Genomic DNA, 19,920 nt, shown 5'->3' on the forward strand with positions numbered 1-19,920 from the left:
TTAAATAACCACATTTTATACAAACCAAGGGACCTCGAGTTCCTCTTGCACCTTTGGGACCAGTTTCTCCAGGCTGGCCAGAGTCACCATGAGGTCCGATTTCTCCAGGAGGACCAAGCTGCCCCTTTTCCCCCTGTTGGTATTATTGTATTAAATATAACAAGAGATTAATACTAAAATTCAAACTGCAGTTTGAGCTTAACTAAAGTATGTAACAGCACTATTTCTTAGAAGTATTGCATTTACATATGTAATTTACTGTAGTTTTTCAAATGTCTGAACCCAGAACTCTGCAGTGAAAAAACCCATCTGCTAAAGCTTTTTTTTTCATTATAGCCAGAGCATAACATTTTTTGTTAACAGCAGAAACTGTTCTGAGTTGCAAAATCACATCCTGACAAAAAATTAAGTTTCCCAAGGTCCTCAGTGTTACTGATTACAGAATGATGACAATTCTAATTGCTATGGCTAGCAAGAAAAATAGAATGGCTTGAAATGTGACATACAACAGGGGTGGGCTTGGTTCAAAGGAATTATCTTGTAATGTAAATTTGAGTTTCAGATAAGAGGAAAGGAATTGGGGATGATAAAAAAAAAATACTACCTTCTTTCCTAAACGGCCCCTCTGACCTGGATTTCCTGGTATCCCTTCAGGGCCCTGGACATTCATTAGAGAAAAAGAAATTATTGAGAAAAGCTCTGGAAATGTGTTTCAACTGTGCTCCAAATTGGGTAACTAAACAGGCTTTTGTAACCCAGAGAGGTGGGAGGAAAAATCTCATTAACTGTGTCTGTGAGCAAGCTAGTAGGACTGTTTCAAGTTACAGCAGAAACGAGTCAGCAAGCATCAGAAATCACTTATCAACCTAGCGAAAATGCACTGAAAATAGTGGGAAAAAACCCTGATAAATCTCATCCACACAGAAAATATTACTTTAGGAATAAATTTTCTTCAAGTCAACCACTGGATTTAGAGAAATATGATACACAACCACAGGAAAACTAAGAAAATCTTGGAGCTGTCAAGTGTAAACAGCAGAGCCTTGACACAACTTGCTACAGAGCAGAGACTCAACTAAGTGTTGGTGCCTACCAGTGCCTGCCTCTTGCTGAGTGTGTAATTGGATGTGCTGGCTGCAGATGAAGGGTGCTATGGAGCTACAGCCCTGCTGCCCTCTAGGTCACTTCAAAAACTGACCGTCTCAAGTGAGTGCATGTATCCACTGCTTAACAGTTTCAATTTACTCAAGCTCTGTGAGTTCAAGGAGGTAATTTAGCTTCACATTTGGATAAAGGGTATTTTTTGAATCATTGTGGTGATAGGTCAGGGTAAATAAAGCTTAAAATTATTTGTGAAGCTTATTTGTTGCTTTGTAAGCTCTTAGTTAAGGAAAATGTAGTACTACTCTCATCCCAAATAAAACCCTCATACAATTGATTATAGCAAATCAATTTCCACATTTAGACCTGGATGTAATGATCTGTCCACCTCCCTAGAAAGAGGTCAGACCAAATGCATGATGTGAACACTCTCAGCCCCCACGGAGGACGAGTGGTGAGGGAGGCAGCTCTGCAGCCGCCCTTGGAATGTGTGGAACGAGAACGGGAAAATTCCCTGCTAACCACATCCTCCCAAACATCCAATTGCCAGACTTGCCTGTCTCACCGAGGCACAGCAGCACTGGTGATATTGTTTAGTGTATACAGGTGTAATTACACACAATGTAGACATGCCAGGGCTGAGCTGTTTGATGACAATTTCAATGTATGAAATGTCTGAGCTTCTCCAGAACTGCCAATCCAAACTAGGAAAAAACAGTGAGGGTGATACCATTTTATCAGAAACAAGGATTGTCCTGTAGCACACCAAGAGTGCTGACAACTAAAAGGGCATTTTTTTTTCCTTTACTAGGAGAATAGTTCACCGTGAAGAACACAGGACTACAAACAGCAGATAGTAACATTAACTCTCAGAGGACAGAGGGGACACTGCTCACAGCTGGCCCTTGAACTGTTTACTCGGATTCTATCATCACATAAGAGCTACAAGAAGGCAGCCAGAGGACTGCGAATGAGAGCATGATGATTTTTGGTAAGGGAATACAATGTCTGACTTGAGGCTACACACTTACTTTGGAAACTGTGCTCCAGAATATTAGTTCACATTAAGAAATTGCATAAAATCTCAGTAAAATAGATTTTATAGGTGGATTTCAGCTGCTAGGAGTGATGCTGGGAATTAATACGTGAATTGATCTAACAATGTCAACTATAGATCCCGATGCTCATTTACTGTTTGATCTGTGTCACGCTTGCTGCTGTTTCTCTCCATCTGCAATCTCTGTTTATGTTGTCTATGGTGACTGGTCCTCTCATAACATGTCAATTTAATTCCTTTAACAGAGGCACCAAAATGACTTTTGTGAAAGAATAATTTTTAAGAACAGAATAGAACACTGAAATTCTTTCTGTCTTCTCTCTCCTGGCTTTTTGTAGTATATGCCTCATTGCAGAGTAATTGAGAAGGCAAGAAAGTCCACCAAAGACATGATGTTATGCCACAGCACAGAATTATCATCTGAAGTAGTGCTTCCTGCTTGATATATCCTCATTTCTGGAAATCAGTTCCAGCACAGAACAGACGGCATCCATAACACTGTCTTTATAACACCTTGGCAGCAGTGCAGAAAGACCACTGTTACAAAAGGCAGGTCATCCAACTGATAAGGAATAAACAGCAAGGAAAGATTTGGATTATCCAATATGTGTCATATGATACTGTTTTTAAGTCACTTTTGACCTGTGTAAGGCACCACAATCCACACCAATACTTTAGGAAATCCTGTGCTATTGATGTCTGTGCTACAATAATTTTGTAACTAAAAGAGCCCTCAATGTTCAGGATACTACTTTTCTAGAAATGTTATTTATAGACTTTCCTTTTGTTGTTAAGATTTATTAAAAAGAATGACAGCTAGCCATGTACATCAGGACAAAATCTTAAATTGAAGCCAAATCTTGTGTGCTCTGAGGTCTAGCACTTCATCATTTACAAGCTGCTCAAAAAGGCAGTTGTTTGCCCCAAGGAATTTTTAATCTCAGCTGAAAACTAGATAACCTTAGGGCAGTAAAGAAAGCCATGAGTAAGAGAAGCGATACAAAACAATGAAAGATCTTACAGCACACTTTATAGCAACATATGCAACTTGCCAATTTCTTTGGGTAATTGTAAAATTTACAAGAGCTCTAATACCTTGAGACTGCTCACAGTCTCCAAATGAAGGTGTGGATAGAGACTAATGGCAGAATGTTGCCTGGAGAGATCTGAAGTGAGAGGCTCCGGGCTGTGTGGTGTATGTGTCTGGATAACAAGTGGTGAGGAATCAGTATCTGCTAGGAGGACTCATTGAGATAGGAAAAACATTTGTTTCCTCTCACTACCAACCCTGGAAAAGTTGAACCCCATAAAAAAGGGAGGCAATTGCAACAGATAGTTTGTAACTGCAATAGAAAATAAAAGAAGTAAAATTAAAAAGAAATTAATTACAAAAAGCAAATGAACAAAAAGACCACTTAAATCTGAAAACACTTACAGGAATGCCCATTATGCCAGGTTCACCAGGGAGTCCAATAATTCCTGGTAACCCCACCTCTCCTTTTTCACCACCTTCTCCAAGAAGTCCCTTTTCTCCAGGGTCTCCCTAAAACAATGCAGAAAAACAAAAAAAAAGCCCCACTTAGCCACGCTGCTGCTACAGAATTACTCATTCCTGAGAAAAGTGTATTCTGAATCTCCAAGTGTGACAAAAAGCACACTAAAACTGATGGGAATCTCATCAGTCAAATTCAGATCAAGCTCCAAGTTAGGGTAAAGCCCTTTCTATCTCATTCATATACTCCTATAGCCACATTTTTCATTACTGTTTTGCCAGCTGTTTCAATAGCTGTTTGCCAGCTACCTGAGGATGTCTTCTGCGACATCTCCTGTCCAGGCATCTGCCACAACACTGATCTAATGGAGGGAATGGAGCAGCCTTGGGCTCACTCTCTCTAGCATAGCAGTCACCATGGAAATAAGCTGTATCCAGTTATCTAGCTGGCATTTCTCTGTCAAACCATTCAACTTTGCAGCCCTTACAGGGTAGGTATGTGCCTAAAAGGCACAGCAAAGGCTATAATATACAAGGCCTCCTAGATCACAACTAAATGGACTCAACTGGCCTCTGTTGACATAGTGAAATAGGAGGAAAAAAAGAAAAGTGTTTGGGTCTTTAAGCTAATATGACTGCTTTACATTCACCCCAAAAACTGGAGATACCTTTAGCCCATCTTTTCCTTGAACACCATCTTCTCCTATAGGTCCTGGTTCACCCTTATAGAAAGGAAAAGTCAAAAACAAAGTTATTGGCCAAACATTTTGACATAGGAGTATTACCTTGGAAGAACTCAGGTTAGTTTTATACATGCTTATCTTTTGGACAAGTTTTCTATTGCTGTTAAAGTTCATTTGTCTTAATTTTTCACTGATATACAATGACAAAGTCACAGATCTGTGAATCTCAAACACAAGAAAACATAGAAGATGATCAACATTTGAAAAATTAGGCACTACTATATCCATATAACACTGGAGATTTGGACAGTGGCACTAAGATTGTTTGGTTTCAGAGTATATAACATCTAATTACAATAACCTCAATAATATACCTATTCTGCCCTGTTTATGTAAGTACTACATTGATATGTTTAGTGTTTCAGTTTAAGGCCGTGAAAAACTCACCATTTGCCAACAGTATCAGCACAGTGACATTATAGAATATGTGAGTTTCTCAGGTGAAGACCCTGGCAAGTTAGAACTTTTGATGCAGATAGGGAAAAAACAAATATGAGCTGCTCTTTACTAATAACATAGTATTTCATCTATAGGGGTATGGCTAAGACCAGAGCACTCACTATAGACTAGTACCAGGAATTGCTTTCCTCCGAGGATAGGAAAAACTGTGGAATGCACTTCACTGGAGATTTTGGGCAGGAGGAACAGATGACAGCAAGGAGCTAACAGAACAAAAAGGCTCAATGGCTCTGAAAGGAAACAGTTTATGGTCTTTTAAAAATGTCATGAATAAAATCTGTTTATAGAACTTTCAAAGGCTTTATCAGTCTTTCCAGGTAGGCAGCTATGGGTAAGGAGGGTAAGATGCACAGGAAGAATAAGCAGAGGCACAACTGTTTGGTAAAATCAAGTGCTGAATGAGCCATCCATCCACAACACCAGAAGCTTTAAATGGAGGGACAGAGAGATACACTGCTCTGCTAGGACCATAATGTTCCTATTATTTCACCCAGGCTGAGTATCCATACACAGCACTACTGTGTGCTGTCATCTTAACAGCTGGAATGGACACCCTTGGATTTACCTTTGTGCTCAAACCACTCATTCATGTCTCTCAGTGACACAAGACACTTAGAAATATTTCAACATTACAATCAATACTCTCTTTAACCTGCTACAATATTATTCTTTTTGTCGTGTAAAGGTATCAGAAAACAGCTTCTTAATGGATTCTGCTGACAAATGAAGGTTTCTCAACCTGCATTTCTGATACAAATCTTCCAAAAATGAAAGTATGTTATAAATGTATCTTTAGCCTACCCTTAAACCTTGGTCGCCTGGTTCTCCAGCCTTCCCAGCAGGTCCAGCATCTCCCTAAGATATCACAGGGTTTACAGATAATTCAATCATCATGACAATAACAGTATTTCCTAAAGACACATTTTCTGTATCACTACCTACTTGGTTAATGAATCAGATCACTCTGATTTGCTTTTATGTAAATCTAAACAGCACAAGACACAATAATTTCAACACTTACCTTTGCACCTGCTTCTCCCTGCAGGCCTGGTTCACCTTCAGGGCCAGGAGGTCCCTGCATGATGCAAGAGCTACTGTTATATATGGTCAGCCATAATAATTTTGCAACCACCAAATAATACAGCCAAATTTGAAGCAAAAAAAATTAGCATGAAACACTGTGCAAGATGCGAGCCTGAAAAATCTAATGAAGAAGACACAGTTCTTTGTTCTTAATAGAGCCCAACAGAAGAAAAGAAAGGAGGGTATAGGACGAGTTCAGGAGGTGCACTATGGGTTAGGAATGTGTTGAAGACTCAGCAGTACCACCTTTCATCATAAATTACTAGCAGGCTGAGCAATCATCTATCTTTTGTAAATCCAACTGACAACTTCATCACAGTTTAGGCTTTGAGCCAAGTAAATAGAGCCTTTAGAGAACAAAGCTGGTTTTGGAGTCTTCAACCCTTAGAGAGTTAATAGTATCAGATTGCTTCTTGTAAAGTTTATATTTAAACCTTTTTAAAATAGTCAGAAGACTGGATTTTGGGTTGACTGAGGAAGTGTGTTTCTTTGAATAAGCCAAATCCTTCCTGTTCTAAATGAGCTCATCCCTCAGCTAGTTCATTGCAAATGTAGCTAATACATCTGCCATATTTCTCTCAAAGAGATATTTTAAAAGTGCAAAAAAAAGAAGTAAAGTTAGCATGAAGACTGCCTGCAGCTGCTTAGCTTCATCTACCATTTGCAAGGACATATGATTAAAGCTGTTCTACTATCTAACTGCAAGGAGTATGGAGAAAGCAGTTTTAAACATGTTTTCCAGGCTTATTCAATTGATCACTTGCAATTATTATATAAATGATTAAAAGCTCACCTCAAAACCCATTTCTCCAACAGGGCCAGCATCCCCTGGTTGTCCTCTTGGACCCTGGCATTAAACAAAATTTTGGATGCATCATTCAACTAACATTAAACTATGTTGCAGAGTCTTGACTTTGTCTCTTCAGAACTCTTTCAACTGGTATAAACACGTGTGTTTTATTATCTTTCCTCCTGAATCCAACAGTGTATATAAATACCATGATGGCATATAGTACTGAAGACCTCATTGCCAATCTTGACACACTGAAATAACAGATTTCAAATAATAGCACAGACGTCTCTTCTTTCATACCAAAAGTAAATTATTATCTGGGCTAAGCTCTTCTCTTGATTAAAGGAGACTTTGTTTAATTAAGGTTTGTTAGACTGTCTGGTTTGCTTTGGGGAAAAGCCTACAGTCTGGTATGGAATTAACTGAAAACAACTACTGTATTCTTCACTATGGATTTGGCAGTGTTTTTACAGGACAATCACTGAGGTGTAATGGACTATTTGCAAATTGATAATATTAGTAACTATACTATGAGCAGTTTCTTATAAGCCCTGTTGTAAGCAATAAATTCATTGCAGTATCACGTAGAGATTGTTTTCTTAAGAGCCATGCTCAAATTCTCTGCACATCTTATTCTCCATCTCTGCTCACAGAATGGGATTTGTATGCTGGAGGGTAAAGGTTGCCTGTAACATCTTACAACTGATTCCATAGCCACTATGAATGTATGTCAATACAAATCAATCCTCTGTATGTATCCAGTCTTTGAACTTTCAGAAGGTTAATATGCATTTACCCCTTTGGGACTCAGCTGTGCTTAAGTATATTCTAAATTGAAAAACATTTTGTTGATCTATTATTCTCATGTAAAAGAAAGATGCAGCTACTCATGATAGAAGTCTTTTAAGCAAATATTTACTCTTTTTTTGTTTTACTTCCTCTTATAGACTGTGCATATGGTTTTGCTCCTCCTGATGACTTGGCAGTGATATTATGAGTATACTCTTCCCATGTAACAACAATGTAAACTGCTTATTAATGAAGGGATTTCAGCAGATGCATATTTCACCCTACAGCTTCATTTCACTGGAATTGCAGTTAATTTCCCACTGAGAATTCATTTAGTCCTAAACCAAGTCCGTCGTTTTTCATTTGCAGCAACTCCGTGTAATTCCACGAGGCAAGTCTTGCAAAGCTTAAGTCTGGTTCATGAGTCAGGTGTTTCTTCACAATATTATCCTGGAGCTAAGTCTGATGGATTGGTAATGTATCTTTCCCCTGAGACTTTCAGGGAATTTCAGAAGCCAAGAATTTATAGCAATATCAGGACTCCTTTTAACCATTAACAACAGGTAATTTCAAAGACAGATTTTACTGAAATGGCTGACAAGTAGGTAGACTGCAATTTAGATCAAGGCCATTCCTACAAACAGTTCTAATTGCCTCCTCTAGCAATAATTAGGGTTTTCCTACTCTCTGCAGACCTAGTGACAGGGCCAGAGAAACTGCTTCAGCAGCTGGCTTTCATGTAGTGACCAGCTGTCAGAAAATGAAATCAAGCTGCTTGGATGGGCTGTTAAAAGAAGAGCCACACGTCTCATTTCATAACATTTTGTGTCATTTTCATCACTTCTTTCTAGCACTCCAGACTATTTTCTGAAGACATTTTCAGCACTTGAAAGAAAAAGTACCCTGTTCACAGGATAAGCTTTTCTTACTTCTGATATTGAATGTGTAGATTCTACGACCATGAGCACAGCAGCAATGTAATTTGCTCAAGACTGGGCCACTGAGCTTAGATAAGGATGATAGCCATTCTACACATATATGAAAATTCAGACTTGACCAGAAAATGGAAGGAATTTTATGTATAAGCCTTGCATTATAAGGCTCTCAGATGTCACAATAGAAAGATTAGATAAAGTACGTGAAAGAGACAAAGTGAAAGGAATCCAACAATAACCATTAGAAAATAGATTTTCTGGTGAATCATTTTTCCATTCCTACAGGTTGGCAGCTCAAGTTGAGTAGGCAATTATACACAAAAGAAAATGTACCAAAAGAAATGTTGGTATTTTTCTAGTCCCCTAAAATGTGGAATGGCTTTCTGTAAGCATGGCAGCCTACAGATCAGTAGAAATAATATTAGAAAAAAAAATTCTTAGTAGAAATATACTTTATATCAACAGTTGGAATTCCAGATTTAAATTAACTACATGTAATTTGATGTTACACAAATTGCATCCTATTTCTGCACTATAAAATGACAGCCTTCTCCCAAGTCTCCCTAGAACAGCATACACTCTTTCAGTGTATTTATATAACCTGCTATTGCTGTCACGGCTATACCATGCATATATTTGCTGTGTATTCTGCATGATCTTCTGTTACAATATTAGCCACACAGAAGTGAGTAAATCTTTGAAATAATAACAGAGCAGGAATCCATTCAGCAGAGGTATGTCTGAGGTTTGTTACAACAGTTTCTTTTCTGTTGAAGCTTTAACCTGTCAAATAAATGCGGTCCTTGAGCTCCTGAATAACTATCCTAAAATTTCCCTGAAGGAAATGCCACTAATACCTGCATTGGCATTACATAATCCATAATGTAGATATCTACCTCAATGCAGTGTAAAGCCATGTAATATTGTGGTACAGATTATGACATGATCTCTTATGCTGTGCATCTCTTCACAACATGATTGACGGGTCTCCTTATGAACAACTTATGCCAGACAAGCGAGGCAGACTCTAGTCCTGCCTTGTTCTAGTTCTGGAACAATTACCCCACAATGGCTATCTAACCACAGCTGGTAACACTGAATCTTGGTAAAACAGGGCTTGAGTTAACTAGGAATTCAACACAATATGTGGAAATATTTTTTAGACATAAGGATCAACTTACTGGCTCTCCCATTGGTCCCCTGTCTCCCGTGGTTCCAGGAGGCCCAACCAAACCCTGGAAGATTAAAATAAAACAAAATATAATTGGAAACAAGCTGTTTTGTATTTTGTGAAGAGCCATTTCCTTTCTTATTTCTGCTCACTCAATAACTTGCTCAGAAGCAGCCAAAAAGTATGTGCAGCCCTTTCTTCTGTTGGCATAGATCGTCACATCACTAGCTCCTGTGGCAGGTAACAGAGCTCTGAATAAAGCCATTTGCACTTTCTTTTACATAGGGATGGATCTTAGCTGAACCACCATTTACCAGTTCCTCATCATTACTCTTAGACTCATGTGCTACTTTTCTGTGTGCAAACTGGACCTAAACACAATGTTATTAGTGTCCCGCCCTACCAACTATACTTGATTAGTAAGGTTCATAGCCCACTTTTTCTACTCAACCTGGGTCACAGCATATCTGCTCAGACTCTCCTCTAGAAACTGTAGCTGGTAATACAGTGGTATCATGTACTTTGCAATAAATGTACTGATTCTCATCATTTCAACCTAATGAGGATTTGCTTCATTCATTTCTGTATATATAAATACATTTAAGTCTCAGTGAAGAAAGGGGAAACTAAATTCATTGTGTCAAAGGTGAGAGGAATCAGCTCCTAAATCTGAGCAGAAGAGGCAAGAGAAATACAGTGACAACCAACATTTTGAGTCTCAGTTTCAGCACAAAATCACTCCCGTTACTGCTTTGTTTCTGCTTTTCTGCTTCCTTTCATATTGAAAACTCAATGCAATTTGGACTAAATTTTTACAAATTTATTTGTAAAAGAATGTCTCAAATAGAACATGTTAGATTTCCATTGAAAAAAGCCCTAAAGGGAGGAACTTTCTCCTCTACATGATAGACATTTTACACATTTTTCTACATTTATTCCAACACTAATAGTACACATCTACTCTAAAATCCATCAAAAGATTATTTATCTGTGTCATAATTATTTTCTTCATAAAGTTACAATAAAACTAGAAAAAAGCAACTTCTAGGACTCCTTTACTAACTACAATGACCATCTCCTTTACTGCAATTTGCTACCATGTTGTATTCAGCATATCATTGTCCGTGAAAACACTGATCTTGTAGCAGGCTGGACCATGTTCATGCTTACATTCACTTGTGCCTTTGATGATATGGATGAATCAGTACTGTGATTATATGCATGAAACAGTACTGTCAGAGTTTTGCAGCTGCTCTAAAGTACACAAATTCCCACATATCTGAGTGTGCAACAAAGTATGAGATTTTGTGGAAACTTGTACTAGAGAATTTTGTACTCACAAGTGCACCCTGATCTCCTCTTTCTCCTGGATTTCCAGCTTTACCCTGGTCAAAGAGAAACATTGAAAGACAATGCTGGCTTCAGATTTCTAAACACAGCTCAGAAATTAGTAGTAACTGTGTCAAGGCTTAATGCAAAGATTCGCTCAAACACTTACAATGAGCCCAGGAACTCCTTTCTTTCCCGGATTGCCTCTTTCTCCCTGTTAAATAACAAACAATATGTGAATTCTACGTGCATTTACTAGATAAGCTGCATAGAGTTGCTGTCAGTTTAAATGCTGGGTAAATGCAGACTCAGGCTTATACCGTAACAAAGAAGCACCTGAAAGAAGGCAGAAATGTGAACATTTTCTCCTGGATTAAATACAACTTTACAGCTTCTGATATGCTGTGTTTTGTTTGTTTGATTTTCTTATCTTTTATGGTCTATCTCAATGTTTTGTGTACTACTGAGCAACGCAAGCACTCACCTTAATGCCCTGTATTCCTGCTTCTCCTGGAGGACCATCTAGACCTCTTGGCCCCTGAATATTGAACAAGAGATTTGCAATATTAATCACTAAAAACATTATGCCCTATATTTGGTTATCATCAGGGAGATGCAACATAGGGTTTAGGATGGAAGTAACATTTTTTTGTTAGAAAGAAAACCAATTTTCAATGTATGTTAAGTGTGAAACAAAGTTTCAAAGGATAAAAAAAGCTTCTGGTTTGCTAAAATATGAATTTAAGGCAAAAAATGTTTGGAAAATATATAAAACCAAAATGTTCAGGGTCTCTGTTGGCGCCAGCTTGCAGGCTGGTGTTTTCTATTCACTTTTCTATTCACTTGAGATGGATGCAACAGATACATATTTTCAAGAATTTAAATAATATAATGATAATGATGATAATATAATGATAATATAGTATACTCTAAAGCAAGTGCTCTATAAGTTGTATATGCAAAAATCCAGCTTGCTAGTAAGACACTAAAAGAGACGGATAAAGTTCTTCCATTAGTAAACCAGTTCGAGGCCAAAGTAAAAGCAATTTATAATCTTGCATGGTGAACAGCTCTATTATTAGACTAAAATGTCTGTTTTAAATTGACTTTTTATGACCAATAGATGAACAAAAATAACCTGTTGTATTATTGGATTACAATATAGCAAATATTTTTTGCCAAAACACTCAGAAATGGTGATTTAAGATTGGAAATCTAAATCTATTTTTTTACAAGCAAATGAAAAATCCTTAAAACAGATCATGAGCAAAATGGAAAAGAATATTTTGTCCACGCTGACTTAGGAGATTATTTCTATAATTCTAAACACTGTGACTGTTTTCATATAGAAAAAAAAACCAACTAGAGAATAACAACCTATAAACTACTAGTCACTTTAAAGCAAGAGCTAGGTAAGGATTAAGATAGAGTCAGATCCTTTACAGCAGTATGCAGAGGAAGGATGAAACACAACAGCTTTCCTGGTGACATCTGGTCTGGGCTGGCATCAGAGGGAACTAGTACACTGCTATGATAGTGCCTAGAGGAAAACAATCTTATTTTCAGAGCGCATTTCTGAGTTGTAGAGAACCTTACATCATGGGTCATGGTTTATAGTGCAGGGCATGCAATCATGACTGTTCTGATAACTAATAATAGGGTCTTGTAAAATGACTTTATTGGAAATACATCCGATTTTCTCTGGATTATTTCCCTCAAAAATGTCAGTGACTTCCATGTCCTTGAATTTTTTAGACAAAACATAACAGAATTCAGTTCTCTCTGACTTGGATTATTTTTTCCTCCGTCCTGTTCTCAGGCTATTTTCTCCTGGTTTCTTCAGGTTATTTTATTTTATCCTGTTTGTCAGGTTATTTTCTCCTCCATCCTGTTCACTAGAGATAAAGGGGGAGTCAACAATGAAAAAAATCAGCCAAGTGAACTCCTGGCTGAGAGGCTGGTGCTGGCGGGAAGGTTTTGGATTCTATGACAATGGGAACCTTGGCTTCAGTGACCATAAGACGGCAAAGTTCAAGATCCTGTGTGGAAGAGGCAGGACACAAAGCAGGACCATAACCCTGGATTTCAGGCGGGCTGACTTTGGCCTCTTCAAAGACCTACTTGAACAGATCTCATGGGATAAGATTCTAGAAGGTACAAGTGCCCAAGACAACTGGTCAATCTTCAAGCACCACTTCCTCCAAGCCCAAGATCAGTGTGTCCAAACATGCAAGAAAGGTGGAAAAGGAGGTGGGAGGCCTCCATGGATGAGCAAGGATCTGCTGGGACAACTCAGGTAGATCAAACTAACCATGAGTCAGCAATGTGCCCTCGTGGCCAAGAAGACCAAAAGCATCCTGGAATGCATTAAAAAGAGTGTAGCCAGCAGATCAAGGGAGGTTCTGCTGCCCCTCTACTCTGCCCTGGTGAGGCCTCATCTGGAGTCCTGTGTCCAGTTCTGGGCTCCTCAGCTCAAGAGGGACAGGGAACTGCTGGAGAGAGTCCAGTGCAGGGCCACCAAGATGATCAGGGGACTGGAACATCTTTCATACAAGGAAAGGCTGCAGGAACCAAGGCTTTTTAGGAGAAGATTGAGGGGGGAATCTCATTAATATTTACAAATATCTAAAGGGTGGGTGTCAGGAGGTTGGGCCATCCCTTTTTTCTATTGTATCTAGCAACAGGACAAGGGGTGATGGGATGAAGCTGGAACACAAAAAGTTCCATTGAAATATAAGAATAAACTATATTTTACTATAAGGGTGATGGAGCCCTGGCACAGGCTGCCCAGAGGGGTTGTGGAGGCTCCTTGCTTGGAGGTCTTCAAGAACCTCTGGACATGTTCCTATGTGATCTGATCTAGGTTGACCTGCTTTTGCAAGGGGTTGGAGTAGATGATCTCTAAAGGTCCCTTCCAAACCCTACCATTCTATGATTCTATGATTTACTGATGCACAGCAAAACCTTTGTCAGAACAGATGGTGAGCACCCACCTGCTTCTCTCTGAAGCTACAGTGAAAATGTCTGACTGGTAACTCAATATCAATGTGTATTCAGAATCCTTACCTCCTGAAATGGAAGTCTCTCAAGAAAAAGCCTTTTCCTGGGAGCTAATATATGATTACAACCCCTGGCAGAGCTATAAATATCCCACGAGAAGCTCAACTGTCAGCATTTCAGCACTGCTGCTTCTGGCCAGCAAAAGGGAACACATAGAAGTCGTAGGAAAAGGAAAATGAAGAGGCAGGGAAAGTTGTATGAATACTTTTGACTCATGTTAAGGTTATGTTACTGTGTAAGCCCAATTATTGCATTATTATATACCATATATACCAAAAGAAAGCTAAACATCTCGATCAAATTAATGTCAAGTTACTGCTCTGCACTTCTGTAAATACTATCTCTAATGCACATCAAAATTAAGGTGTCCCGTGATCTGATATTCCTTTCAGGTGAAAGGTCTCAAAGAATGGGAAGAAAAGGGACTGGAGGCAACTTTGGGATGGAGTGAGGACAGGTCATTAAGTTAGAGGACAGATGGCAAGAAAACTAAAGGAATAGCTGCAGAGGAATCCCTGAGGGCAACATAGGAAGGGGGAAAATGAGAATGTTACGTTGAGCAACTGTAGGATAGTTTTATTGTTTCTCAAACTTTTTAGATACATGACTGCCTTGTGCATCTTCCACAGAGCTGACTGGGAGACAGAATCTCAGGATGAAATATTCAAGGAGAAAAAAGGACATGTTTTGATTGCAAAGATTTGTGAAATAAAGAAATTGCTTTCAAGGTTTTATCTTCTATCATTAATAATATTAACAGATAAATTATTTGAACAGTTGTGACTTCCTTTTAATTGTAAAGGGAGTCATAGGCCATTGTTTGAGCAATGGTCCTGTCAGAGACCAAACAGGATTTTCAGCCTGTTATGTGTATAGCACATCAAAGCTGTCTGCTAGTCACACAGATCTCCACTTCAATGGAGTTTGCATTGACAGCTCAGTCATTAAGAGAATGACAGCTGATTTGGTCACTAATAATCAAGCAAAAAGGCCTACCATTCAAAACACCAACCTTCTACTGTACAACTCTGATTTGAAAACAAAGTAAAAGAAATCAATGGTTTCTGAGCTGGTGTTTAGCTTCTGGCTCTGGGCCATGTCTGCCTTTAGCCAGCCACAGAATAGAGTGCAGGAATCCAAGAGAAGGGCAATTTAATATTCTAACAAAAGCACACCATAATATTCCTATAAATAATATGGTGTGACTCATTGTTGGCACAGATTAACTGGATCTGTATCGTTTCCTACTATAGCTAGTACAGAATGAGAGATACACATGATTTGCCTGCTGTTATTTAATTTAGATTGCAACAGAGCTGAGGGATAAGGCTGCCAAACAATTGCTACTACTTATTTTCTATGGCATGGGTTCAGCTTTGTTTCTGAAACGGAACATACTACATTGAAAATTCTGGGATGATAAGCTGTGAAAAAGTGCATCTAAGAAGGCAAAAAGCTTTCTTAGTTAACTCTTTTTGTTCCTTCTCATTCCATCTTCTAAACATAAGAGTGAAAATAACAAACATAGCTGGTTTTCATTTTTGTTGGATGACATGGAAGAACATTAGAAAATGACATCAATTTTAGTCTCAATTCCCTGGAACAACGAAGACAGATAAACACACTCAGCTACTGACGTATCACAAAGCACACTGGTCACTTATTTCACATAACCCTGGAGTGCACACATTTTTCTAGGCTCTGTATTCCCTGCTGTGAGAAGTAGAAAAGATATCATTCATTAAAACTGAGTGCTGATGTTCTCAGGCAATTGGGGTTCTTCATTCCAATACAGACACAACCCTACTGGCTGCTACAGACATAAGCTGCTGTTGCCTGACCCCAAATTTATAGCACACCTCCCTATGTAATTTGTTAGTATTTTCAAAAGTGAATTTCAGGAGCTACATTCCAGGAAAGTAAGAACAGACAAATTAATGATTCTGAGCTTTAAAATACCAAACATTGACCTGAAGAATACTAACTGCTAAGAATTATAACAGCTATTGAGAATTTTGCTTAGGTCTCACTCACGAAATGAATCCAATGATACAGGACCCATTGTTCCCAAATTAAAAGCTACAGTTGTATTAGTTAGAGATTAAGGTATGAACTAAAAGCAAACCCAGTTGCAAACATTGTGGTTTTTTTCTCCATACATTAGCAAACAAGAACAACAAAAACCCATGCAGCACTGGCTTCAAGGCCTCCTACATTGCTACTTCTTTGTCTTCCAGATTAATGCATTTCTTCTGGTCATGGAGAGAAATTCCTTCTCTTTTGATACAGATATGCCCACCTCCCAGAGTGTCATTCTGCCATTGAGGTATTTACAAAGCTATGTCCTCCCTCTGTGTTTTCATGAGATGAAGATCAAAAAATAAAATGTGGGTCCCAAAAGGACCCAGCCTTCCACATGATTCCAACTGAAGCACGTCAAGTCTCAAGTGTGCACTGTGGAAGCTCTGTGCTAGCACACTACTCAGTGGCATATGTCCCCCAAATTCACTGACAGTGAGATACGCCAGTCTGCCTTTGGCTAGTCAGAACTCCTGGCTGTACTAGAGACTGAACAGCTGGATACTCTCAGGCAGAAGTAGGCTTCTGGGTAATCTTGGATGCAAACTGGTTGCTGAAAGGTCCAGAATTTACGAGATGAAGGAATTCTACTCTGTGACAGTGCTCAAGTAGAGGGTCAGTGCCCCTAAGACTTCCTGCAGATTCCAGCTGTGAAGATGGGATACGTTCTTGCCTCAGTACACAATAAAGGGGAATTTCCATATGCTTCTTTTTAACTTCTGTATGTGACTGTGGTATGCATTTTTTCTGAGGTCTGTCACACATTGCTTAGGGCTCTGACACTTCTCTTTCTGAATACAGTGATGACAAATCCCAGGTTTCAGACGCTCCCAGATATTTTCCTTATGTGAGATTCCAGGAGTCCAATATTTTGATCTCAAAAACAGAGAAAATTCTCTGAAGACCCGTGTCTGCTCTGAGACCCCTTTCACAAAGCATTCCCAGTCATGCTGGATGGAGGCAAAGGCATAAACCACAGCTCCAAACTGGAGCTTCCACAGAACTTGGGATGTTTGGGATTTGAGTGATCTTTAATTATAAGCACTGTACTCCATGATGTGCTGCCAAAATCTGAGACACAGATTCCCTCAAAGGTTCCTGTCCCACTTGGCAGAAGATGTGACACTCCTTAAATAAGAACTATCTTCTACCTCCTACCATTCTATGATACTAAACAAAAAGAAGTACATTACCAGAGGGGAATGTTTGTTCCAGAGCAATTAAAATGCCCAGTTCGCTCCAGTTCAACACCAGAGACAACTATTTACACCAAATAACTTTTGAGCTAGCCTTCTAACTCACTACATCCTATTGGCCACCAGTAAAACTAGTAGACCAATACAGCCCTTTACAATGAAAATGACTGCATATATATACTCAGCATGAGCCAGCAATGTGCCCTCGTGGCCAAGAAGACCAATGGCATTCTGGAATGCATCAAGAACAGTGTGGGCAGCAGGTTGTGGGTGGTTCTGGTCCCCCTCTCCTCTGCCCTGGTGAGGCCTCATCTGGAGTACTGTGTTCAATTCTGGGCTCCTCAGCTCAAGAGGGACAGGGAACTGCTGCAGAGAGACCAGTGCAGGGCCACCAAGATGATCAGGGGACTGGAGCATCTTCCTTATGAAGAAAGACTGCTTGATCTGGGACTGTTTAGTCTAGATTGAGGGGGGACCTCATCAACACTTACAAGTATTTAAAAGGTGCATGTCAAGAGGATGCAGCAACACTTTTTTCTCTTGTTTCAAGTGACAGGAGTAGGGGTAGTGGATAAAAGTTCCACTTAAATATAAGGAAAAACTATTTTACTGTGAGAGTGATGGAGTCCTGGCACAGGCTGCCCAGGGAGTGGGAGTCTCCTTCTATGGTTTTCAAAACCTGCCTGCATGTGTTCCTGTGTGAGCTGATCTAGGTGGACCTGCTTTAGCAGGAGGGTTGGACTCGATGACCTCTAAAGATCCCTTCCTACCCCTACCATTCTATGATTCTATGATCATCTGATGCCACTGGTTTGCATGTCTAAATTCAGTATAACACTTCAGCACTACAGTTTCAGATATGCTACTACTGAAGTCACAGAAAGGTAAAGCATCCATTTGTGTCATTGAATCAGGCCACTGAAGAAAAAGGGATGCCAAGGTAGTACATCCTTTTCAGCAAAAAAGCTGTTTTTCAGTTTGCTCCTCTAAACCAAACCAGAGATTCACACTTGTCAGAAGGCTGACTCAGTCAGTTACTAACACAGGGCTCCCAGGAGCTCCTAAAGCCTGTTTCCACTGAACACATTTGTATAACCACCTTCTCAACACTTAGGAGCTACTTCTCTGCTAGCTGTGCCTAGGATTGGATGCTCATGCCTACAACAGTTTCTGCTAGCTCACTGTGCTTATCACTGGGAGTGGATTCTCACTCTCTGCAGTAAATTAAGGTTTATTTTTTAATTTTGTTAGATAAATTGCATAAACAAATATACCTGCATTTCAGTTTTGTCTGGCAAACAGGCCTCAATCAACTAATTTTTCTGGCCACTGATAGATTACGTATGTGTGACATCTTCAGTTCAGAAAAGAAGCAGGTGATCTGAGAGATGTGGGAAGCTTGGCTATTTCTGCAAGTGAAATCTTCAAAGTAATACTGAACATTTCTTCATGTGTACGATTTTGTGTTTGCAGGATGTTTTAACATATTTCATTATCGAAATGTCTACTATTAAATTAATAAACTAACCCCCCAGAATGATTTTTTTACTACTATATCCTTTTATATAGGCTTTTAAAAGCCACAGCTATTGTAAGGGAAAAATTAAGACTATTTTCACAAGACTATACAGATTTTCCCTGATGGTGGGTATTTTCCACGAGCTGCTGAGATAACTTCCTTAATCCCAAAACTCAAGCAAATCTATTGATAGGTATGTCAGACAAGCACAAGAAGTTCTAAATGTATGTAGATAAATCTCAGATCTGTTTCACCCATTTAAGGGAACTCGAGACTGGGAATCATTATAACTTTGTGTCTAAAACTAAATAACAAGAACAAAAGAAAAAAAACAACAAACCCAAACACTTGGCATTGCCAGCTGGAAACCTCCCTAGTGCAGGATAACCCTGAACCACCACTGCACACTTCTAACAGAAATTATACATTTTACATGCTACATTTCACAAATTGTTCCTACAAACTGCACCATGAACAAAGAGGTAAATGAAAACAGATTTCTTCTGAAGGAGGAGAAAACCATACTAAAGAAGGAATACTCATTTGAAACATGTGAAGTTTCTCTTATGAATAAGCCTGTAGTGTACTGTGAAGTTGGTAAGCATTGCACATTTCAAATATATAGCATGTTCAAAATATAGCTTCAAATACACTACATAAATGTTCAAATCTGTAATAGATTCACATATATTATTTGTGATATACTGAAAATAGAACTCATCATCAAATCTCTTATTTAACAGTTTAGCAATCATGAAAAATAATGTAGAAGAATATACAGGTTGACAAATTGTGTATTACAAAGTTTGCTAATTGCAATATTTCTAATCCAAAATCTTATTTAAAATTCAGTGTGTGCTTCTCAAACACCTATCTTTAATAAGTAAAACCTCCAGATCTTGTAAATTTTGAAATTTTACCATGCATTTTCTTAGAAAATATACTTATCAACAAAAAAAAGCAGGCTAAAGGAAGTTATAACTACATTTTGTTGTAGCTATAACTGCATTTTGCTGTAACAATAAACTTTTCTATTTTCTATGAAAGAAAGAAACCAACAAAGTTGTCTCACTGACAGAGATTCAGTGACTTTAGCAGGAATGTATAATAAACA

At 38.8% G+C, this 19,920-nt stretch overlaps 1 protein-coding gene across 1 annotated transcript in view; it reads right to left on the reverse strand.

Annotated features, from left to right (window-relative positions):
• Positions 1-19,920, reverse strand: part of COL24A1 (collagen type XXIV alpha 1 chain) — a 150,840-nt gene that overhangs the window by 31,042 nt on the left and 99,878 nt on the right. Inside the window, exons 29-39 of the mRNA XM_062003927.1 lie at positions 11,437-11,490; positions 11,122-11,166; positions 10,964-11,008; positions 9,634-9,687; positions 6,729-6,782; positions 5,874-5,927; positions 5,654-5,707; positions 4,319-4,372; positions 3,594-3,701; positions 605-658; positions 26-133 (exon numbers count right to left, since the gene is read on the reverse strand). Of these exons, the coding sequence (XP_061859911.1) occupies positions 26-133; positions 605-658; positions 3,594-3,701; positions 4,319-4,372; positions 5,654-5,707; positions 5,874-5,927; positions 6,729-6,782; positions 9,634-9,687; positions 10,964-11,008; positions 11,122-11,166; positions 11,437-11,490 (684 nt within the window). The remainder of the gene's footprint in view (positions 1-25; positions 134-604; positions 659-3,593; positions 3,702-4,318; positions 4,373-5,653; positions 5,708-5,873; positions 5,928-6,728; positions 6,783-9,633; positions 9,688-10,963; positions 11,009-11,121; positions 11,167-11,436; positions 11,491-19,920) is intronic.

The sequence above is a fragment of the Colius striatus genome, chromosome 10, assembly GCF_028858725.1.
Source record: "Colius striatus isolate bColStr4 chromosome 10, bColStr4.1.hap1, whole genome shotgun sequence".
In the NCBI taxonomy this organism is placed as follows: Eukaryota; Metazoa; Chordata; class Aves; order Coliiformes; family Coliidae; genus Colius; species Colius striatus.